Raw genomic sequence first — 26,159 nt, forward strand, 5'->3', positions numbered from 1 at the left:
ATATAAAGAGTGTATATTAGGCTATTATAAGGAACAACACTACTCGCCTAATTACTATTGTCGAAGGACAATGTATTAGACACCTCCTCTAGTATAGTCTAGAGGAGGATATCTAGGCAATAGTATAGAACCTTATATAGTAGACCTAGGATAACGTTATAGACGACAAATATATATAGATAATAATAACTATATAATAGGAGCCTAGTGGTAAGGAACCGATAACAGAGATATTGATAGAGGATAAGTATAAGCTACCTACTAAGCAGAAGTTCTATACGCTATCCTATAGTATCAAGAGACTAGACAATATCCTATATATTAAGTTAGTAGTAGAGGTAAACGTCTATAGCAAGGATAAACGGTATATAGAAGAGATAAAGGTACTGCTAGATAAGTATAACGTCTTCTATAACTATAGCATTGTCCCTATACTAGAGGATCAAAAGATAAGAATTCCGCTTATCGACGGATAATAGAATTAGCTTAAGCCTATTTAGGTTTATCTACTAAGTGCTAAAGACTAAGCGATCGTCGACGAAGAATATAATAAACTATATATATAAGGAAAGATAGACTTTATAGACTAGCTAACCCCTATCGTTTACCTAGTCTTCGTAGTCTACTATACAGTTGCTAGAAAAACGAAAGGCAAAGCTATAGTAGACCTTTAGCCTTTAAATACGTTAGTAGTACTAGATATATACCTATTGCCTAACTAAGACGATATTATAAATATAATAATAGGCAATATAATCTTTATAGTATTCGATACTTCTAGATTCTTCTTCTAGCTTCTAGTTATAGAAAAACACTATAACTGTATAGTGGTTATTAGTCCTAGAGGTTTAGAACGCTTAAACGTTGTACTAATAGGATTTAAAAACTTACTAGCTTTCGTATAGCGCTTTATAGACCATTTGTTCTATAAATATAAGTACTTTATATACGTCTATATCAACGACATTATTATCGTTAATAAGAATATAAAGGAGTACCTTAAGTATATTAAGACAGTTCTCAATATCCTCGATAAGGTATATATTTATATTTCAGTAGAAAAATCCTTCGTAGCCTACCTATCAATGAGACTTCTTAGCTATATAGTCAATAGCGAAGGAGTAGCTAAGACGGACAATAGGATCGCTATATTCAAGAAACTCAAGTTCCCTAATACCTTTAAGACCTTAGAGTAGTACCTTAATATAGCTAGATAGCTATATAAAGGCATTCTATAATATATAACAAAAGCGTAGCCTCTATAGGACTATAAAACTAAGCTCTTTGCCTAAGGGAGAGTGAGCGAAGACCTTCCTATCGCTAAGTCGAAGAACGCTAGGAAAGCATTTACTTTAAACGCTAAATTTAAGCCTACGCTAGTAGAACTAGAGTCCTTTAAGCTATTGTAGAAACATCTATATAAGTAGTACTTCCTATATCATTATTGTCCTAACAAGCTACTATTTATTAAGCTTAATATAAGTGGCAAAGAATATAGAGTAATCATCTTTTATCTCTATAGCGAATAGGACGGCACTAGTATCCCTAGCCAAGATATCCTAAGTAGCGAGATCTAGCCTATTATATTCTTGTCCTATCTAACTTCCAACGTAGAAAGGAAGTATAGGAGTATAGAAGTAGAAGTCGCTACTATCATATAGGTAGTTAAGAAGCTTTAAAAGATAGTATAGTCAAATTAATACCCTATAAACATCCTAATAGACTATATAGCAATTAGAAGTATTGTGAAGTATATATCTCTTGCTACTATAGACCTCGTAAAGGCTAATCTAAAGCTTACCAACGCTATAAACTAGCTATCCTAGTTCGACCTCAACATCTTTTATATACTAGGAAAGCTCAACGTTATACTAGACGCCTTGTTATACCTACTAACCTTCGAGGAGGACGCCCCTAATAAAACCTAAGACATTATCAATAAACTAGAGGATATTTAGTCTATTACCTAGATCGACATTAAAGAATACTATACTATAGACACTAGCACCTTCGAACTAGTTATTAGTAACAAGTTTAAAGCTAAGCTGACTATAGCTTACCCTAACGACTGTTAGTATAATAAGATTATTAAAAGTCTCTACAATATAGAAGAATAAGCTAAGAAGATCACTAAGTAGAGAGAATATAAAAAGCGAGAAGAAGAGCTATAAAGAAAATAGCACTAAAAGCTATAGCTTAGACTCTATAAACTAAAAGATAGTCTCCTCTACTACGTTGTTAACTACAAAGGAGTAAAGAAGCTTTATATCCCTAGTAGCTATATCAAAGATATTTTTACTATTATATACAATAATACTCACTACTTTAGTATAGACAATATAATAGCGAACCTCTTAGTATTTGCTTTTAACCGAAAACACTAGATAGTATATAAGTATATCTAGCACTGCCCTATATATAGAGAGAACTAGACCTTGAGAGAACTAAAGCCTAAAGACCTTTAGCTAATTTAGACATTGCTATAGCCTTTTTACACTATCACTATAGATTTTATCATCGGTTTACCTACTATACCCTCTAAAGAGATACTATAGTCAATAAAAAAGTACCTAATCCTCAACGCTATATATACTATCACCTATAAGTTTAGTAAGAAGAAGCTTCTTATAGCTAGAAACAATAAAATATTAGTAGAGGAATAGACAGTTATAATCTTTAGAGCATTAACGTATATAGATTAGAGACTTCTAGTGCAAATTATTAGCGACTAAGATACTAAGTTCACCTTTGACCTATAGAAAGAAATCTTTTATATCCTAGGCGTCAATCTCCTTTTCTCGATAGCCTATTATCCCTAGATAGATGGTTAGTTAAAAAGGACGAACTAAATAGTAGAAATCGCTATCTATATAGAAGCTATAGAAAAACTAGGAACGCTATAGCCTCTACTTTTCTCTATATTATAATATAACTTTAATAATACACTTGTAGTCACTATTGGAAAATCGCTAAACGAATTAGTATATAGCTTTAAACTACGCTCTATCCTAGATATACTTCATTGTAAGAAGGGCATCGTTGCCTTTGCCAAAGCTATTAGTATCCTTAGACAATAGTATTAAAAGGAAGTAGTAGAATAGATCGATTATATAAGCGCTATTGTGAAAATACATTACAACGACAAGTATATACCTATTAAGTTTAAAGTAGGAGACACCGTTTATCTACAACTATATAATAGATACTATCTCCTAAGAAAGCTTAAACGAAAGTGGTCACTATAGTAGGTAAGACTATTTAAGATTGTCTATAAAATCGATAAGAATGTTTATAAGCTTGACTTCCTAGCTAATTGGAAAGTCTATCCTATAGTTTCAATTTCTTAGTTATAGAAACTAAATTAGGGGAAAGACTCCTTTAGCTATAATGTAGAACCCCCTAGCTCTATAATCGTTGATAGAGATAAGTATTAGAAAGTCGAGAGAATTATATAATAGCGTATTATCTAAAGGAACTAGAGACCTAAGGTTGAGTATCTAGTACAATAGAAAGGATTTACTACTAAGGACAACTAGTAGATCCTATATATCTAGCTTGTTGATAGTACTAAGGAACTTGTTAAGGAGTATAAAAAGATATACCCTATCGACTAAGAGAAGGAACACTATAACAAGGGTATCGCTATTAAGGAATAGAAGGAAGTAAAGGAGATTCCTCGATCCTAGAACCAAGTTGTCGTCGAGCTATTATAAAGGAAGGGTAGCAACTATTGACAACTATACTATTATTGACTTTCTCTTTCCTTCTTTCCTATTTCCCTCTCTTCCTTTCGTTCGTTTATACTTTCCTTATTAGAATATATTCGCTTTAGTATATCTATTACCGCTATACTACTATTAGACGTATAAGTACTGTCCTCTATTTTATAGATCTCTTGGTTTTTCTTCTTCTTATCCTTTATTTAGATATTACCAACGCTTTTAGTTATAAAACTATAGTCATTTAGTTTATTAAGTACTTTGCTTATCCTAGTTTTCCTATATATAGATTTACTACTAACCTTGACCTATAAATAGTTAGGGAAAGCTATCCTATTGCTATAAAGGTATAGAGCTTCGAGCTTCGAAGGTATAATGTTCTATTCTTTGGCTACCGCTAGATAGTAACACTATTCATTAGCTATAGGCATTGCACCATTGTTTTTATTTACTTTTAAAATAGCCTAATATAGGCTACTACAATTTCCTTTCTCTTTATATATCAACCTCAACGTATCTATCTTCCCTAACAATTCTTTATTATAGTTATTTATATTCATTATATAATCGATTGTCAAACCTTCTTATTACTAAGCTATATATATTTATATAAGCTACCGTTAGTCAATATACACTTATACTATATTTACAACTTAAAATAATCCGCTATATATTTTTATAGTGCCTATATCAACGATAGAGGCGACTATATAGTCGATTCTCTTAGCTCGCTAACGTTATCAAGTAGCAAAGCGCTTAAGTACAATTGTATCGATATTATAGAGAGAGATACCCAACTAGCCTTTGTCGCTTATAGGATATCTCCCTATATAAGAAAGATATTCGCCAAAGGCTATACTACCAACACCTAGAAGAGGGAGAGCGCCCAACTTATAGCTAAATAAGTAGGAGGAGCAAAGGAAATCAATAGTATACCTAGCGTTCCTTTATATACCCTAGGAGCTTCTATATCCTACTAAGCTATTACTAAAGACGTTGCTACTAGAACTATTTATAACAACGAAATAATAGCTATTAAAGAAGCTAATATAGCCAAGGTAATTTAAAATAGTTTAGAGACTACCTATAAAAAGTAGTAGCAGAACGTTACTATAGACTTTATCGTAGTGTCTAACAACGAATAAGAAGTCTATAAGGACTATAATAAAGCGTTAAATAGCGATACTATATAAGAGTACTTAGGAACTCTCCTAATTTATAAGTATATAGAAGGGGAGCAACCCCTATAATATACGCTAGGGATCAAGTATCTAGAAACTAGCAACGTTACCTCCGCCAACGTATAGCGCTAGGAAGTCTAGTAAGCTCTATATATTATATTAGAAGACAAGGCTACTACAACTAACAACGACCTAGACATCTCTAACAATAATAGTACTAATTACACTAGTAATAAGGAGGATATAGCGACTAAGCTATATTATATTCTAGAGCTTTAGGAAACCTATATATTACGTAGGTACTCTTAGCGCCTAACCAAAGCTACAAATAAGTATATCGCTACTATAAGCGAAGCGCTTACTTATATATATATATAGATTTTAGTCACGATAACGAATATATAGCTAAACTAGCGATATAATTTACTAAGTTCTACTATATAGTCCTAAAGAAGGATTTCGATAATAAGCCTATTAGCTTTATATACAACCTATATATTTAGAGGATCAAGGGTATAATCAAGAGAGCCCTTAAAGAGTTCTAAGAGATAAATATAGTTATAGTAAGCTATATACTAACTACAATAGAAATCCTTATATTATATTATATCTTGCCTAAAGGCGAGAGCAACCCTTCTATAAACGTAATATTAATAGAGCTTAGACTAGCCTATTATAACAATGCTAGAGCTATAGACGTAACGAACGGTACTAGCTATACAGTTACTATAAACGATAACGCTATTAAATCTCTATAAGTAGATATAAAAGCTATATAAGTGTTGACTAAGGATCTACTCTAATTCGCCTAGAAGTACTAAGTCTATATCAAAGAAGTCGAAAAAACTATAATAGAATTAGTAAAGCTTATTAGCACATTAGAAGCAAATAGCAAAGCTAGTAACCTAGATCCTAGTAGTCTTACTTTCTAAAGCGACTTTAATAATATATACTATTATTGGATAGTAAAGATTAGCGACTTATAGCTAATATACGATAAGACTATAATGGATCTCCGTTATAAGAACAACGCTCTTCTAGAGAAAATCGACCTTGCTACCTAAACGACAATGAACCTATACAACAGCATCTATATAGGACTAGCATAGCGTATATAAGACGTTGAGCGCTACCTTTCGGCTATCGAGTACTAAACTACCGCGATAGATTCGTCTATTACAAAGATAGACGTTGTAAAGTAGGCTACTATAGCTATCTAAACTATTAGACGCTAAAAGTTAGCGCCTAAGGTTAGCTATACTACAACTATAACGACTATATACTCTACTAAGACTATATAGCCACCTACTTAGAAAACGCCTATTAAGATACCTATCGCCAAAGCTACGCTACCAATTATATCGACGACACTAGCTAAGACACTATAAAGCTAGCGCAATAAAAGCACCTATTCAACGTTAAAAGTTAAAATGGCTAAAGTTACCGCTACTAAGCGCTAGTGTAAAGTAACTATTGACGATAAGGTGTAGAAGACGCCGATATACCCTCCTAAAAAGCTTAAGAAGACGCCTACTTCCATTGAACGCAAAGTAGTAACAAAGGTATCTAAGGTTGGAAAAGACGACCCTTATACTAGTGATAGTATAGTCGATCTCGATAAATAGAACAAATGAATAGACGTATTGTAATAGAGGACTTCGCTATAAGACAAGATAATAGATATAAAACCTATATAAGGTATAATATAGATTAGTTTCCTTTCCTTCTATATACTCCTTTATCCTATATTAAGTTCTATAATAATGGCAAAGACGCTATCTTTTTCTTCTTATCCCTAGGCACTTGTTATATACAACTGTGACAAAGGCACCTATAACTGTACTGTAGTTAAGGGTAACGAGCGTTCCTTTAAAAAAAGGGAACCTTACTTAGAACCCCTTCGTAGGAAGATAGACTATATCAATATACTTTTATAATATATACTAGTGTTTAGGAGTACCGCCTTATTAGCTAACAAAGTTGAGAGGCATTGATCTTTCTCACCCTTATACGTTTACCGCTAGATGGTCACCGAGCACTATCAGCGTGTAACATTTTTACTAATATCTATTGCTTTATCCAACGTTTATCAACTTTTCTAGAGGACTTTGACACTAGCTACGATATAGCCTAGCAAATCCTATACTTCCTATCTATAGTTCTCGCTAGCTAAGCCCTCCTTTAGTAGAATAGCGAAGTAACTATATAGGAGCGCTTATAGTAGCGTTAAGCAGGCCTTTATATAGTCTTTGATTAGTTGATAGAGCGTTTTACAATAGATCGTCAAGTGGCTATCGACAAGTTCAACTAAGGACGGTTAACTATTAGATATATTGTAGAGAACCCCAATACCTTAATAAACTTCTTTTAGAAGAAGTTACGTTTTACGTATATAGTAGGCTAGATCAATTATAATAATTCCAACTAGTATAACACTATAGATACTATCTATAACTATTTGGATTCGACTATTATATCTTTTCTTCTATAGCCTAAGACAAAGTATACTTTAGCGTACTATATATATAAGATTGCCAAAGTATAGCCTACGCTTATTACTATAGCTTATAATAAGTTCCTAGAGTTGAAGAAGTCTTCGTTTACTAGCAAGTCTACTATTTCCAACAATACTAAGTCTAATAAGAAGCTCTCTAGACACGCTAATCGCTATAGCAACGATCGCCGAAACTACAACGATAACCGCTATAACCGAGATTACGACTAAGGCGGCAAGCACTACCTAGATAACTATAATTCTAAATATAACGATTAAGCCTAAGACTAAATATACCTTATTAACAACGTTAATTTAAAGATATTATTTAATTTAAAAGCTAATGACGATATTAATATTAACTATAAGTTATCTACTTTCAATAGTACTAACACATTAGATATCGCCTATATAGCTTATAATTTGAAGCTAACCTATTATAAATGTCATTAGACCTTTAATATAGTACCCGCTACTAATATATACGTTTACGCTTATAGTAAGATAATCGTTCCTAAGAGCATTTACTATTATCGAGCTAATTAGGCCAACCTAGGCTAGCGAACCTATAGATACTACAATACTTTGTTCGATTCTTAGAACTAGCTCTTTAAACACCTAAAAACCTATTTAGTAGCCGCTTCTAGTATCATTAAGTGCTTAGAGTATATTATCGCTATTGCCAAAGACGCTTCGAAGGACGATATCCTACTTACCAAAGGCTCCGGTCTAGCTATAGACTTCGCTACCGACCTAGAAGTATAAGAGGCTCCTAAAGCGGCCAACCTAAGTATCGACAGCCTATATAGCGCCTATACCTACTTATATATTAAGGCCTACGTTTAGCCTAACTACGAAGACCTAGAAGTTTACTTTAATCTAGGTACTAGCTATTTAATTGTCGATAAGACCTTCCTAAGCATCTTCGAATACTCGATCGAACACTGTAATAGCTATATTTATAGCATTGGAAAGACTTCGTCTACCTAGTAGACGACCTTCGTCATTTACTTACTAAACGTTATAGCTACTAGCCTAGTACTCTTCAAGTTCACTTAGTCTACCTAGGTAGTAGATAAGCTACCTACTAACCTTCTATTAGGAGCTAACTTCCTAGATTTATATTAGGCCTCTATCGATTATAGTACAAAGATCGCTAGCCTATATAGTATCCTAGGAGGATTCAATATACTATTCGCTATATATACCTAGATATTCCTCTATATATATAAGGTCAAGACTATATATACCGTCACCTTATAGCCTAAGTAGGAAGCGTATATCGCTATAGAATATAAACCTCTCCTAATAGACTAGTCTATAATGTTCAACGCTTGCTATTCTATTATACTAAACACTATTATTAACGCTAAGACCCCTAAGGTAGTAGCTCTTAAGAACCTAACTAAAGGAGTTCTTACTATTCTAAAGCACTATCCTATTGGCTATATTAAAGATACTAATAATAGCAGTTACCTCGCCTATTTATAGGAAATAGCCTTTATAGCATTGACTATAGCAACCGCTTTAATAGCGATATCTACTACTACGAACCCTAGTTCTATTTAAACCGCTATTTAGTATACTAGCCCTAGTATATCAACTATATTCGATATATATAGCTCAGTTTATACTATTCTAGGAGACTCTACCCAACTTATAAGCGATATTTCGCCTTAAACTATAGTATCTCCTCAAAGTTCGCTAGAGCTATTAACGCCTTATAGCAATGTAGTATATTAGCTAACTACTTTATCTAAATCTAGACCTATATTATACCAATTAGTATATCTACTAGGCTAGCCTACTTAGTCTATATTACACTAATCGATCTAAGATCCTAGCACTAATAGTTATACTAATAGGTATAATCCTAACCTTAAGTTGCCTTCTAATGACTATAAGCCGATAGTACTAGAAAAGTATTTGACTCTAGGCCTTAAGATACCTACCGACTTACTAGAGATACTTACTTTAGAGGGCGTATACGTATATACCTAAGATTGTAAGCTAGTATAGCGATTTATTAATATCGTTAAACGTTATCCCTACCTATAGAAGGATAAAAGCCAAGTTGTCTAGGACAAAGAGGATATAATACGAGTACCTCTTATAGAAGGCTAGTAGTATTAGAAGATCCGTGCTCGCTAATACTCTCTAAGCGCTTGCGATTATAAAGTTCTTAATACTACTTTCGACGAACTATACTAGTAAAAGTGCTTCGAATAGGCTACAAAGGCCACTCCTTTTATATATCTGGTATTTGTCGTTTAGTATACCTTTTATAGTAAGATCAAGGGCTATATAGTCATCGATTTATATACTCTTAACAAGGTTATAGTACTTGACAACTACCCTCTACCTTTATAATTGGATATTATTGTATACTTATAAGGCAAGAAGTTTATTATTACGATCGATACTATATCCTTCTTTTACTAATTCGATATATATCCTTTATATTGTAATCGCTTTACCCTAATCAGCCCTTACAGATTAGAATAGCCGAAAGTATATCTAATAGACTATTGTAATACCTTTATATATATCTAGCGTTTTATAGATCAGTTACTTTGCCTTTATATCTCTTTCGCCTATATATTTATCGACGATATTATTATCTTTAGCAATATTGCGAATAAGTATACTAAGTACCTAGAAACTATTTTTAGCTTATTTAAGAAGAAGAATATCTCTATTATACTAGCTAAATCGTATATCGTATATCCTAGTATAGAGCTACTTAGTTTCTATATTAATAGATTTAGATTAACTAATATAGAGCACTATATCGCTACCTTTAGGAACCTTGCCTTTCTAAATAACCTAAAGGCCTTAGAGTAGTATATTGGCGCCTTAGGATTTCTACGCTATCTAATCCTATACTATATATAGCTTATTAAGCTTCTCTAGAACTGTAAGACAGTGCTATTTACAAAAGGCTAAGCAACTAGCTAAGTAGAAAATAGCAACCTTGGCAAGCGTACTACCTATTGCGCTAAAACTTTCTTTAAACCAACGCCTATTGAAAAGGCCTCTTTCGAAGCTATCTAAGATACTATCTATAAGCTAGACCCTACTATTTTAGTTTACTTCGACCTTAGTAAGACCCTCTTCTTATAGATCGATAGATACCTAGAGTATAGCTTTAGCGTTATAGCGTTCTACCTTGCCGATAGTTATAAGTAGAAGCCTAGGACTGTTATCCTATCAACCTAGGTTTAGCCTATTATATTTCTAAGCTAGTACCTTACAAAGGAGGAACTCTAGTATAGGCCTTCTAAATAGGAAGTTGCCTACCTTGTCTAGGTAGTTAAGAAGCTATATACTATAATCTATTCGTTGTATAAGCCTATCGTTGTCCTTATAGATTATACCTCTATAAAAGGCATCGTCAACTAGACTATTTTAGATATATCGTCTATTAAGCAAGCTAATTGTAAGCTTATCAATGTCTTTATTTACCTTTTATAGTACAACTTAGAGATCTATTACCTTCTAAGCCGCTTAAACCTAGTGTTTAATGTACTTAGCCATTTAAAAGCTCTATAGGATAATCTGAACTACGAGAATAGCTCCGATAACAACGACGTAGTCCTCGACAATATCTAGTTCGCCTTCGTAGAAGTGAAACTAGATAATGGCCTTTAAGCTCGCTTTATAGCTATATACTCTTATAACGCTAAGTATACCGCTATTATCAAAGATCTTACTATTAAATTAGCTACTAAGGGCAATAGCAAGGTTTTCTCTTAGCCTAGCCTCCTATTTATCCTTGTAAATAGCCTTCTCTATAATATTTAACTCAACGGATTACGTTTACTCTATATACCTTACAATATAATTTAGACTATCTTAGAAGCTATCTATAATAAAAAATACTACTTTAGTACTAAGCGGATATTATACGACTTACAAGGTATATCGATAGCTTATAAAACCTATAACGTTAAGAAGTACATTAAACTATACCTAAAGTACTAAGTTAATACAATAGATCGTTGCCCTAAACTAGGTAACTATTAATCAATTCGACTATCTAATACCTTGCTAATATATATTATCGCTATCGATTTTATTCTAGGCCTACCAAAGGTCCTAGCTACCGGTTTACCTTAGTAGCTCCCGAACTACGACCACTTCGATAATTTGCTTATAGTATTTTATAAGTTATCGAAGTATACCCTCTTTATTCCTAGTAATTCTAGCTATTTAGCTTAGGAATAAAGGTATATTCTAATTTGCTAATTGCTTTTTAGCGACTAGGGTATACCTACTACGATTATCTTCGACTACAATTATAAGTTTATTTCCGACCTTTAGTAAAGCGTTTAGAAGGCTCTAAGTACTAAATTGCTAATAACAATATCCTACTACTTATAAACGGATGGCCTTTCGGAGTATAAGAACTAGATAGTAGAAATCGCAATCTACTTCTATATATTCGAGTGCCCTAAAGGCAATTGGCTAGATATTATTGTACCTCTACAATAGTACTTTAACAACGCTTATATTAAAGCCGTTAAATCCTCGCTTTATAAATAGCTCTTTAGCTTTAAGCTTCCTAGACCTTTAGAAGCTTTTACTAACTAGGCTACTATTAAGCTAGCTACTATTCTAGCTCTATAAAATGTTCTACGTTAGGATGTTTAATTAAGTATAGACTTCGCTATAGTATATACTAAGTGCTATTACAATAGTAAATATCGCGATATCGAGTTCAATATAGGCGACAAGGTTTATTTATACCTATACTATAGTTACTATCTCCTAGGTAACCCGTCCTAGAAGTATTTGCAATAGCGCGCTAGGCCTTTTTTAATTAAACGCTACGTTAGGCGTCTAGTATACGAACTAGATCTCCTAGCTAATATAGGTATCTACCTAGTCATTTCCGTCGTCTACCTTCGCCTAGCTTCTTAGGAAGAGGATCCCTTTAGCTATAATACGCCACCTTCTAGCCTAATCGTCGACTTTCAATTGGACCATTCCTCTAATAACAACGAATTAGACGATAAATATAAGGTTGATATAATCTTTAACTACAAAGTTATATATAAAGGCCTTAAATACTTAATTAAATAGACTAGCTATAGCTAAGAAGAGAGCGTTTAGAAGACTATATATAAGCTACGTTATATATAGTATCTAATCAACGAATACTAGGCTTATAAAGGCGATTATCTAGATCGCCTAGTCTTTTAAAAAGAGCCTCTTATACCTAATTAGGCACCTCAACTGGCTTGTAAGCGTAGCTAGCCTTGTAAAAACCTTGTTCCTACTAATAACGACAAGATGTAGAAAAAGCTAGTTAATCGCTATCCGGATCAATCTAGCACTACGCTTCTAGCCTTATATCGTAGTACTTGATTAAAGAGTATTTGACGATATAGAGGATCTAGATAGGTAAGGCAATGAGGGCATTGCTATTTTTTCCTATAGGCCTAGACTTAATATAGGGCAAGAGGAATAGGGGGGTTATATAACCTATATATCTATATATATAGATTAGATAAGGGTGCCCTACGCTCTATATTATAGACTTTGCAACGCTAGGCCTATTTAGGCAAGCGGTGTATATATATATGTTCTACCCTATAGATATATATTTCTTAGCGTACTACTGCCTAGATCTTCGATCTACTACTATTATAAATCTATATCTTGTTATTCTATATATCTATAGCACTTCTCTATATCAAGTTTAGTTGCTATATCCTCCTTATCACTAGTGTAATTAGTACTATCGTTATCAGAGATGTCTAGGTCGTCGTCAATTATAGTAGCCTCGTCTTCTAATATAATATATAGAGCTTGCTAGACTTCCTAGCGCTATACGCTAGCGGAGGTAACATTACTAATTTCTAAATACTTAATCCCTAGCGGATATTGTAAAGGCTACTCCCCTTCTATATACTTATAAGTTAGGAGAATTCCTAAGCGCTCTTATATAGCATTGCTATCCAACGTTTTGTTATAGTCCTTATAGACTTTCTATTCGTCGTTAAACACTATAATAAGGTCTATAGTAATATTCTACTACTACTTCTTATAAACAGTCTCTAAGCTATTTTAGATTGCTTTAGCTATATTAGCTTCCTTAATAGCTATTATTTCGTTGTTGTAAATAGTTCTAATAGCAACGTCTTTAGTAATAGCTCGATAGGATATAGAAGCTTCTAAGGCGTATAAAGGAACGTTAGATATATTATTAATTTCCTTTGCTCTCCCTACTTACTTAGCTATAAGTTAGGCACTCTCTCTCTTCTAGGTATTGGTAGTATAGCCTTTAGCGAGCGTCTTTCTTATATAGGGAGGCATCTTATAAGTGATAAAGGCTAGTTAGGTATTTCCCTCTATAATATCGATATAATTGTACTTAAGTACTTCGCTACTTAATAACGTTAGTAAGCTAAGAGAATCGACTATATAGTCGCCTCTATCGTTAATATAGATACTATAAAAATATATAGTGGATTATTTTAAGTTGCAAATATAGTATAGACATATACCGACTAATAGCAACTTATATAAATATATATAGTTTAATAATAAAAAGGTTTAACGATCGATTGTATAGCGAATATAAATGACTATAATAAGGAATTGTTAAAGAAGATAGATATATTAAGGTTAATATATAAAGAGAAAGGAAATTGTAGTAGCCTACATTAAGCTATTCTAGAAGTAAATAAAAACAATAGTATAGTGCCTATAGCCGATAAACAGTATTGCTATCTAGTAGCGGCTAAAGAATAGAACATTGTACCCTTAAAGCTCGAAGCCCTATACCTTTATAGCAATAGGATAGCTTTCTCTAACTATTTATAAGTTAAAGTTAGTAGCGAATCTATATATAAGAAAACTAAGATAAGTAAAGTACTTAACAAACTAAATAACTATAGTTTTATAACTAAAAGCGTTAATAATATCTAAATAAAGGGTAAAGAGAAGAAAAACTAGGAGATCTATAGAATAGAGGACAACGTTTATACGTCTAATAGTAGTATAATAGTAATAGATATAGTAAAGTAAATATATTTTATCAAAGAAAGTATAAGTAAATAAAAGGAAGAAAGGGAAATAGAAAAGAAAGAAAGAGAAAGTTAGTAACAGTATAGCTATTACTAGTTACTACCCTTCCTCTATAATAGCTTAACAACAACTTAGTTCTAGGATTAAAGGATCTTTGTTACTACTTCCTACTCTTTAATAGCGATACCTTTATTATAGTATTCCTTCTCCTAGTCGATAGGATATACTCTTTTATATTCTTCGATAAGCTCTCTAGCGCTATCAACGAACTAAATACGTTTGATCTACTAGTCGTCCTTAGCGATATACTCTTTTTATTATACTAGATACTCGACTTTAGGTCTCCTATTCCTATAAGTGATACGCCGTTATACAATTCTCTCAACTTCCTAATACTCGTCTTTATCAACGATTATAGGGCTAGGGGGTTCTATATTATAGCTAAAGAGGTCTTTCCCCTAATCTAGTTTCTATAACTAGGAAATTGAAACTATAGGATAGACTTTCTAACTAGCTAGGAAGTTAAGCTTATAAACGTTCCTATCGATTTTACGAATAATCTTAAATAGTCTTATCTACTATAGTAACCACTTTCGTTTAAGCTTTCTTAGAAGATAGTATCTATTATATATATCACACACAACTGTGGCAAGGGCACCTATAACCGCACTGCGGTCAAGGGTGACAAGCGTTCCCTTAAAAAAGGGAACCTTGCCCGCAACCCCTTCGTAGAACAGTAGACTATATCAATATACTTTTATAATATATACTAGTGTTCAAGAGTGCCGCCTTATTAGCTAACGAGGCTAAGAGGCATTGATCTTTCTTACCCTTATACATTTACCGCTAGATAGTCACTGAGCACTATCTATATATAACAAGTGGTGCCTACTAACGATTTGAATCTATTCGCTTCCTATCGAAGGGAGCTAAGTTCGGATCGGGAGATATTACAAGTTATACCTAGTAAGTTATATAGAGCAACGCCTAAGGTAGATAATACTCCTTTATAAAGGAGTAAGCTTCGGAGTATACAATCTATAACGAACCGGTTTACGACCTAGCTACTATTATTTTAGTACTAAGCATTTATAAGGAGTTAGAAGCTAGACGAATTTAAGCCTTATAAACGTCAATGTCTATAGGGATGTATAGTAGACACTTAAGTTTATTAAGGACTTCGAGGTTATCTACAACGTCTAGTAGGTAACCGCTATTAATCCCTAAGAACTCTAATACTTAGAAGCTATAGTATTACTTAAAGAGGTACTAGAAAGAGACGTCTACGCCTAACGGTATACTAAAATACTATATATTGTAGAGTATTCTCCCTCTTAGATATTCGATAATTATATTCCTTATACTTACCTTATAATTATTAAGTATAAAGTCTAAGTAGCTATTAGTAAGAACTTTATCCTAGACCCTAGGATCGAAGACGCTACCTCGGAGACTAAGGACTTAACCTAAGAAACACTAAAGACTTTAGTACTAGAGAGTCGAGGACCACTAGAGACCTTGAAGCCTTAGGGGATCGACGATTAGCAACTAGGACTAGCTATATCGCTAAAAACATTAGTAAGAACTAGATACAATTCGACTAAGAACTAGCTAGCAACTCTACTAAGCCTAACCTTCTAGGAGCAACTAGAAACCTAGGATATACCAACTATTCTTCAATAGGGATATAAAACCTATATCGTTAGTAGCTACAATCTTAGTGGATACTACTAAAGACTATAAAGAGGATTATAGGATCTACCGCCTTAGAACCGATAACCTAAAGAGGAAGACCTATTATTTCTAATAGCTTAGCTAATTAGTACTTTCGACTAAATTCCCTAGCCGTTGCTATAGACGCCTAGCCAACTATCCTAGTACCTATCTAGGCTTCCTAGACTAGGTATAGTTATTTAGAACTTTAGAACGGAATATATAGATAGTTTAGTCGATTCTAGTGTCTTCTTACTATTCTAAGAGATACTAAGCCTACTATATAGATAAGTAGCTAAACCCTTTAGATAGGGAGCTAGACCCTCTAGACAAGTAGCTAGAGCTATAGATATCTAAGCTACTTTCGCTATATAGGACTTTCTTACCTAGATAGCTAGAATAATAGAGAACCTAAACGTTATAATCAAAAAGGCGAACAGGGCTATAGGCGTAGAAGACCATTAGCTTAAAACTAAGGACGAAAGTACTATGTTTTTATAACCGTCTATACCTATGTCGAAATAGAAGATTTAGGACACTAGTCTCTTCTAGCTAGATATAGAGAATAAGGCTAAGGAACCCTAGGACCTATAGTATAATAAACAGTAGTTATATTATAGGGACGTTAACCTTTAGGTTAAATAGGTAGATTAGGTTATTAGATATTACCTAGTAAGAGAAGAGACCTTATATATAGAGATATAGACTTTACTTCGAGGATTAGCGCTATAATAGTATAAATAGTAGTTCTCTACTATAGAAAAGGTAGTACTAACTATATTTATAAAAGTATAGACTAAACGTTTAAAAAAGGAGTTTAGTATTAAGAGATATAAAGTAGAGAAATAGTTAAACGAAAACTAGTATACTATAAGGGACAACTATAAAGACAAGCTAATCTAGAAATTTACTATAGAATACTTTAAATATATATATATTTAGGGAGATACTACTAAAGAGCAACGTCTAATATACCTATATAACTACCTTTATTTAGAACTTCGTTAGCTATACCTTAAATTAGATATAACTATAGAGATAAGTATATTCCTTAGTATTCTTGATACTAAAGTATATATCGTTAGAGATAAGCTTTGCTAGGATATTGCCAAGGGCTATATTATTAGCTATAGTCCTATTGCCAACAATATAGATATAGAGTACAACGACGAAGGACGAGGAGACGACTAGGAGGATAGTAGAGCCTTCTAGATAGGAAGAGGTAGAAAAGGATATTATAATCCTTAGAAAAGAGACAAAGACAAACCCTAGCGACTTAGAAACAATTGGTATAGAGATAGTGACTAAGTACAACTATTTAGTAACTGAAACTTCTATAGTATAACTAGATATAGAAGAGGATATTGACTATTTAACGATTATAGAGGAGGACTTAAACTGTTCAACGGCTAGAGAAGAGGCGACAATAGCAACTAAAGAAGATCGCCTTGACCTCAACAACTTTAATGGATTTGGATATATATATATAAGAAGTAGTTCGAAGACGGTACCTTCTTATACTATAGCGAGATTATAGTGATAGGAGACGACGAAGATACTAACCTTTATTATAAAATGCTAGAGAAGACTAAGTATATTTTTATCGACGAATATAATATTGAAGCTAAAGACGAAGAATCGAAAGACGAGGAAGCCAACAATTTTTACTACTTATATTATACTTTTTACTAGCCTAGACTAAGCTAGAATAAACTACTACGACAACTCTTGTAGATTTAGCAATATATCGCTTATAGTAGAGTCTTCGCGATATATTATAAGCTTTTTAAATATATAGCTAACGACGGCGACGAAGATAAGTGTAAACCTATATAACTCTAAATAGACCGTTAGTACAACTTTAGTAACAACGAAGACGAGCTTAATAGTAAAGATATAAACTTTATACTAATTAAAAGATAGATCGTAGAAGTATAGCTATATATACCGCTACTAAAAGCATTAGACAAGTAAGCTATATACCTTATAATCAATATTAGTGTAAACCTAGGCGAGCTAGGTACTAAGGTTTACTTTAATATAGATAGTAATATTAACCTCGTCGATAAGGAGTTTATCTCTAAGTGGGCTAAGAACCTATATTAGATTGACGTAAAGCTATACTTTGTTAAAGGCGTTAAAGCCTATACCAAAGTTAAGAAGCAAGTTGAGTTTGACTTCTATATCTAAGGAATCGTCTATAGTACTAAAGTAGATAGTTACTTCACTATAATAGCCAACGTTATTAAAGGTTTAAAAGCGAAACTATTAATTAGAACTAACTTTATATTCTATAATAAAGTAAAGATTGACCTTAATATATCTACCTATTACTTCTAGTCTATCTACAATATAAAGGTGAGAGTATATATAGAATAGAAAAGAATAATCTAGAAGGTAAAAGCTATAAATACTATAACGGTCGCACCTATAATAGAACACCTAATTAAGACTATATTCGAGTATATAGATATCGATAACGACAATCTAGATAGCTAGAAACGTAAACTCTACTTCGCTTTATATATTGAGGGTATACTAGACACTATCGTAGATATAAAAAGCGTATACTAGGCTATTGTAAAGAACAATACTGCTCGTCTAATCACTATTGTCAAAGGATAGTGTATTAGACACCTTCTTTAGTATAGCCTAGAGAAGGACATCTAGGCAATAGTATAGAACCTTATATAGTAGACCTAGAATGACATTATAGATGATAAATATATATAGATAACGACGACTATATAATAGGAGCCTAGCGGTAAAGAAACGATAACAAAGATACTAATAGAGGATGAGTATAAGCTACCTACTAAGTAGAAATTCTATACGCTATTCTATAGTATCGAGAAACTAGACGATATCCTATACATTAAGTCAGTAGTAGAGATAAACGTCTATAGTAGAGACAAACGGTATATAGAAGAGATAAAGGCATTGCTAGACAAGTATAACGTCTTCTATAACTATAGTATTGTCCCTATACTAAAGGATCAGAAGATAAGAATTCTACTTGTCGATAGATAGTAGAATTAGCTTAAGCCTATTCGGGTTTATTTACTAAGCGCTAAAGACTAAGCGATCGTCGACAAAGAATATAATAAACTATATATATAAAGAAAGATAGACTTTATAGACTAGCCAACCTCTATCGTTTACCTAGTCTTCGTAGTCTATTATACAATTGCTAGAAAAACGAAAGGTAGAGCTATAGTAGACCTTTAGCCCCTAAATACGTTAGTAGTACTAGATATATACCTATTGCCTAACTAAGACGACATTATAAATATAATAATAGGCAATACGATCTTTATAGTATTCGACGCCTTTAGATTCTTCTTCTAGCTTCCAATTATAGAAGAACACTATAACTATATAGTAGTTATCAGTCCTAGAGGTTTAGAACGTTCGAACATTGTACTAATAGGATTTAAAAACTTACTAGCTTTTATACAATGCTTTATAGACTATTTATTCTATAAGTATAAGCACTTTATATACGTCTATATCAACGACATCATCATTGCTAGTAAGAATATAGAGGAGTATCTCAAGTATATTAAGACGGTTCTCGATATCCTTAACAAGGTATATATTTATATTTCAATAGAAAAATCCTTTATAGCCTACCTATTAGTAAGACTGCTTAGCTATATAGTTAATAGCGAAGGAGTAGCTAAGATAGACGATAGGATCGCTATATTTAAGAAACTTAAGTTCCTTAATACCCTTGAGACCTTAGAGCAGTACTTTGGTATAGCTAAATAGCTATATAAAAGTATTCTATAGTATATAGCGAAAGTGTAGCCTCTATAGGACTATAAAACCAAGCTCCTTACCTAAAGGAGAGTAAGCAAAGACCTTCCTATCACTAAGTCGAAGAACGTTAGGAAAGTATTTACTTCGAACATTAAATTCGAGCCTATATTAATAGAACTAGAGTCCTTTAGATTACTATAGAAATACCTATATAAGTAGTACTTCCTATATTATTACTATACTAATAAGCCGCTATTTATTAAGCTCGACGTAAATAGTAAAGGATATAGAGTAATTGTCTTTCAACTCTATAGCAAATAGGACGATACTAATATCCCTAGCTAAGATATCCTAAGTAGCGAGATCTAGCCTATTATATTCTTGTCCTACCTAACTTCTAATGTAGAAAAGAAGTATAGGAGTATAGAAGTAGAAGTCGCTACTATTATATAGGCAGTTAAGAAGCTTTGAAAAATAATATAGTTAAACTAATATCCTATAAATATCCTAATAGACTATATAGCAACTAGAGGTATTGTAAAGTATACGTCTCTCGCTACTATAGACCTTATAAAGGCTAACCTAAAGCTCGCTAACGCTATAAACTAGCTATCCTAGTTCGACCTCAACATTTTCTATATACTAGGAAAGCTCAACGTTGTATTAGACGCCTTATTATACCTACCGACCTTCGAGGAGGACGCCCCTAACGAAACCCGAGACGCTACCAATGAACTAAAGGACATTTGGTCCGCTACCTAGATCGATATCGAGGAATACTATATTATAGATACTAGCACCTTCGAACTAATTATTAGTAATAAGTTTAAAGCTAAGTTGATCGTAGCTTACCCCAATGACCGTTAATACAATAAGATTATTAGGAGTCTCTATAATATAGAAGAACGAGCTAAGAAGATTGCTAAGTAGAGAGAATATAAAAAGCGAGAAGGAGAGCTATAAAGAAAGTAGTATCGAAAGCTATAGCTTAGATCCTACGAACTAAAGGACGGTCTCCTCTACTACGTCGACTACGAAGGAGCGAAGAAGCTTTATATCCCTAGTAGCTATATTAAGGACATTCTTATTATTGTATACAACAATATTTACCACTTTAGTATAGACAATATAATAGCGAACCTCTTAGTATTCGTATTTAACTAAAAATGCTAGATAGTATATAAATATATTTAGTACTATTCTATATATAAAGAGAACTAGACCTTAAGAGAACCGAAGCCTAGAGACTTTTAGCTAATTCAGATACTGCTATAGCCTTTCTATATTATCACTATAGATTTTATCGTCGATTTACCTATTATACTTTCTAAAGGGATACTATAGTTAATAAAAAAGTATCTAATCCTCAACGCTATATATACTATTACCTATAAGTTTAGTAAAAAGAAGCTTCTTATAGCTAGAAACGATAAAATATTAATAGAGGAATAGGCTATTATAATCTTTAAAGCGTTGATATATATAGATTAGGGACTCCTAGTATAAATTATTAGTAACCGAGATACCAAGTTCACCTCTGACCTATAGAAGGAAATCTTTTGTATCTTAGGCGTTAGCCTCCTTTTCTCGATAGCCTATTATTCTTAGATAGATAGTCAGTTAGAGAGGACAAACTAAATAGTAGAAATCGCTATCCGTATAGAAGCTATAGAAAAACTAGGAACGCTATAGCCTCTACTTCTCCCTACATTGCAATATAACCTTAATAATACGCTTATAGTCACTATTAGAAGATCGTTAAATAAGTTGGTATATAGCTTTAAACTACGCTTTATCCTAGATATACTTTACTATAAAAAGGGTATCGTTGCCTTCGCTAAAGCTATTAATGTCCTTAGACAATAGTATTAGAAGGAAGTAGTAGAATAGATCGATTATATAGGCGCTATCGCGAAGATACTTTATAACGACAAGTATATACCTACTAAGTTCGAAGTAGGAGATATTATTTATCTACAATTATACAACGGATACTATCTCCTAGGAAAGCCTAAACGAAAGTGGTCGCTATAGTAGGCAAGACTATTTAAAATTGTCTATAAAATCGATAAGAACGTCTATAAGCTTAACTTCTTAGCTAGTTGGAAAGTCTATCCTATAGTTTTAGTTTCCTAGTTATAGAAACCGAATTAAAGGAAAGACCCCTTTGGCTATAATACGGAGCCCCCTAGCCTTATAATCGTTGATAGAGACAAGTATTAGGAAATCAAGAGAATTGTACAACGATATATCATCTAGAGGAACCAAAGACCTAAGGTCGAATATCTAGTACAATAGAAAGGATTTACTACTAAGGACGACTAGTAGATCCTATATATCTAGCTTATTGATAGTGCTAGGGAACTTGTCGAAGAGTATAAAAAGGTATACCCTATCGACTAGGAGAAGGAACACTATAACAAAGATATCGCTACTAAGGAATAGGAGGAAGTGAAAGAGATTCCTCGATCCTAGACCGAGTTGTCGTCGAGCTACTACGAAGGAAGGGCAACGACTACTAATAGCTATACTGTTATTGACTTTCCCTTTCCTTCTTTCCTATTTCCCTATTTCCCTCTCTTCCTTTCGTTCGTTTATACTTTCCTTGTTAGAATATATTCGCTTTAATATATCTATTACTACTATATCGCTATTAGATATATAAGCGCTATCCTCTATCTTATAGATCTTTTAGTTTTTCCTCTCTTTACCCTTTACTTAGATATTACCAACGCTTTTAGTTACAAAAGTATAGTCATTCAGTTCGTTAAGCACTTTACTTATCCTAGTTTTCCTATATATAGATTTACTATTGACTTTGACCTACAAATAGTTAAGGAAAGCTATCCTATTGCTATAAAGGTATAGGGCTTCGAGCCTTAAAGGTATAATGTTCTATTCTCTAGCTACTATTAGATAGTAATACTGTTCATTGGCTATAAGTACTACGCTATTGTTTTTATTTACTTTTAGAATAGCCCAACGTAGGCTACTATAATTTCTTTTCTCTTTGTATATCAACCTTAATATATCTATCTTCCCTAATAATTCCTTATTATAGTTATTCGTATTTGCTATATAATCGATTGTTAGACCTTTTTATCACTAAGCTATATATATTTATATAAGCTACTATTAGTTGGTATACGCTTACGCTATATTTATAAATCGAGATAATCCACTATATATTTTTACGATACCTATATCAACGACAAAGGCGACTATATAGTCGATTCTCTTAGCTTATTAACGTTATCGAGTAGCAAAGTACTCGAATACAATTATATCAATATTATAGAGGGAGATACCCGACTAGCCTTCGTCGCTTATAAGATACTTCCCTATACGAGAAAGACGTTCGCTAAAGGCTATACTACTAATACCTAAAAGAGGGAAAGTACCCGACTTATAGCTAAATAAATAGGAGGAGCAAAGAAAATCGATAATACGCCTAGCGTTCCTTTGTATACCCTAGGAGCTTCTACGTCTTACTAGACTGTTATTAAAGACATTGTTACTAGAACTATTTATAATAACGAAATAATGGCTACTAAAGAAGCTGATATAGCTAAAGTAATCTAAAATAGCTTAGAGACCGTTTATAAAGAGCGATAGTAGAATGTTACTATAGACCTTATCGTAGTGTCTAACAACAAATAGGAAGTCTATAAGGACTACGATAAAGCGCTAGATAGCAACGCTATATAAAAGCGCTTAGAAACTCTCTTAACTTATAAATATACGAAAAGGGAGTAGCCTCTACAATGTATACTAGGGATCAAGTATCTGGAAATTAGCAACGTCTCCTCTACTAGCGTATAGCGCTAGGAAGTCTAGTAAGCTCTATATATCGCGTTAGAAGACGAGGCTACTACAACTAACGACGACCTAGACGTCTTCGACGACAATAGTACCAATTATACTAGTGATAAGGAGGATATAGCGACTAAGCTACACTGTATCCTAGAGCTTTAAGAAACCTATATATCGTATAGATACTCTTAGCGTTTAACTAAAGCTATAAACAAGTATATCGCTACTATAAACGAAGCACTTGCTTATATATATATAGATTTTAGTTATAATAACAAATATATAGCTAAGCTAGCAATGTAATTCACTAGGTTCTACTGTATAGTCTTGAAGAAGGATTTTAATAACAAGCCTACTAGCTTTGTATATAACCTATATATTTAAAGGATTAAAGGCACGATTAAAAGAGCCCTTAAAGAGTTCTAAGAGATAGGTATAGTTATAGTAAGCTATATACCGACTATGATAGAAATCCTTATATTACGTTATATCTCACCTAAGGGCGAGGGCAACCCTTCTATAAATATAATATTAATAGAGCTTAGACTAGCCTATTACAACAACGTCTAAGCTATAGATGTAACGAGCAATGCTAGCTATACGGTTACTATAAACGATAACGCTATTAAATCTCTATAAGCAAATATAAAAGTGGTATAAACGTTAACTAAGGATCTACTTCAATTCGCCTAAAAGTACTAAGTCTATATTAAAGAAGTCGAAAAAACCGTAGTAGAATTAGCAAAGTTCATTAGTATATTAGAAGCAAATAGTAAAGCTAGTAACCTAGATCCTAGTAGTCTTACCTTCTAGGGCGACCTTGATAATATATATTATCACTAGATAGTAAAGATCAACGATCTATAGCTAGTATACAACAAGATTATAATAGATCTCCGTTATAAGAACAACGCCCTTCTAGAGAAGATCGACCTTGCTACCTAAACGACAATAAATCTATACAACGGCATTTATATAGGACTAGTATAGTGTATATAGGACGTTGAGCGCCGCTTAGTAGCTATTGAGATCTAAGTCGCTACGATAGATTTACCTACTATAAAGGCAGTTGTTATAAAACAAGCTAGAATATCCATTTAGACTACTAGCTACTATAAAGCAGTATCTAAGATCGCTTATACTATAACTATAACTACGGTATATACCGTTAAAGCTATATAGTTGTCTATATAGAAGACGCTAAGCAAGACACCTATAGCCAAAGCTATACTATCGGTTATACTAGCAACGTTGGCTAAGACGCTATAGAGTTAGTATAACGACGATACCCGATCGACGTTAGGAGCTAAAACTGTCGAGGTTATAGGTAGTAAGCGCTAGAGAAAAGTAACAATCGACGATAAGGTGTAGGAGACGCTAATATATCCTCCTAAGAAAGTTAAGAAGATACTTATATCTACTGAACGTAGAGTAGCCACGAAGACGTCGAAGGTAGCTAGGGACGACCTATACACTAGCGATAGTATTGTCGACCTAGATAAGTGGAACAAATGAATAGGTAAATCGTAACGGAGGACCTTACTATAGACCAGAATAACGGATATAGAAATCCTATATAGGGTATAATGTAGATTAGTTTTCTTCCTTTCTATATGCTCCTTTATCCTATATTGAGTTCTATAATAATAGCGAGGACGCTATCTTTTTCTTCTTATCCCTAGGCACTTGTTATATACAACTGTAGCAAGGGTACCTATAACTATACCGCGGTTAGGGGTAACAAGCGTTCCTTTAAAAAAGGGAACCTTGCCTATAACCCCTTCGTAGAATAGCAGACTACATCAATATACTTTTGTGATATATACTAGTGTTTAGGAGTGCCGCCTTATCAGCTAACGAGGCTAAGAGGCATTGATCTTTCTCACTTTTATACGTTTACCGCTAGATGGTCACCGAGCACCATCTGCGTGTAACAATATAGTTATAGGTAAACAGTGTCTTCTACTTCGAACTTAGTAGGCGTATACTTATTATTATAATATATCTTTGTAATAACGCCTATATAATCGATCTATTCCGCTACTTCCTCTTAATACTATTGTCTAAGGATACTAATAGCTTTAGTAGAGGCAATGATACCCTTTTTACAGTAAAGTATATCTAGGATAGAGTATAGTTTAAAGCTATATACTAATTTGTTTAGTAATCTTCTAATAGTGACTATAAATATATTATTAAAGTTGTACTATAACGTAAAGAGAAGTAGAGGCTATAGCGTTCTTAGTTTTTCTATAGCTTCTATATAAATAGCGATTTCTACTATCTAGTTTATCTTTTCTAATTAACTATCTATCTAAGGATAATAGGCTATTAAAAAAAGGAGGCTAACGCCTAGGATATAAAAGATTTCTTTCTATAGGTTAAAAGTGAACTTAGTATCTTAGTCACTAATGATTTATACTAGAAGTCCTTAATCTATAT

The 26,159-nt window shown here is 33.0% G+C and overlaps 1 protein-coding gene across 1 annotated transcript; it reads left to right on the forward strand.

Annotated features, from left to right (window-relative positions):
• Positions 1-19,640: 19,640 nt before the first annotated feature.
• On the forward strand, positions 19,641-19,913 carry THITE_2057984 (uncharacterized protein; the record flags this gene model as incomplete). The annotated part of the gene is made up of 1 exon (XM_003657059.1): positions 19,641-19,913. A coding segment is annotated over one exon (273 nt), but the record flags the coding sequence as incomplete, so codon positions are not given.
• Between the last annotated feature and the right edge of the window lie 6,246 nt (positions 19,914-26,159).

The sequence above is a fragment of the Thermothielavioides terrestris genome, chromosome 5 (assembly GCF_000226115.1).
Source record: "Thermothielavioides terrestris NRRL 8126 chromosome 5, complete sequence".
NCBI lineage: Eukaryota > Fungi > Ascomycota > Sordariomycetes > Sordariales > Chaetomiaceae > Thermothielavioides > Thermothielavioides terrestris.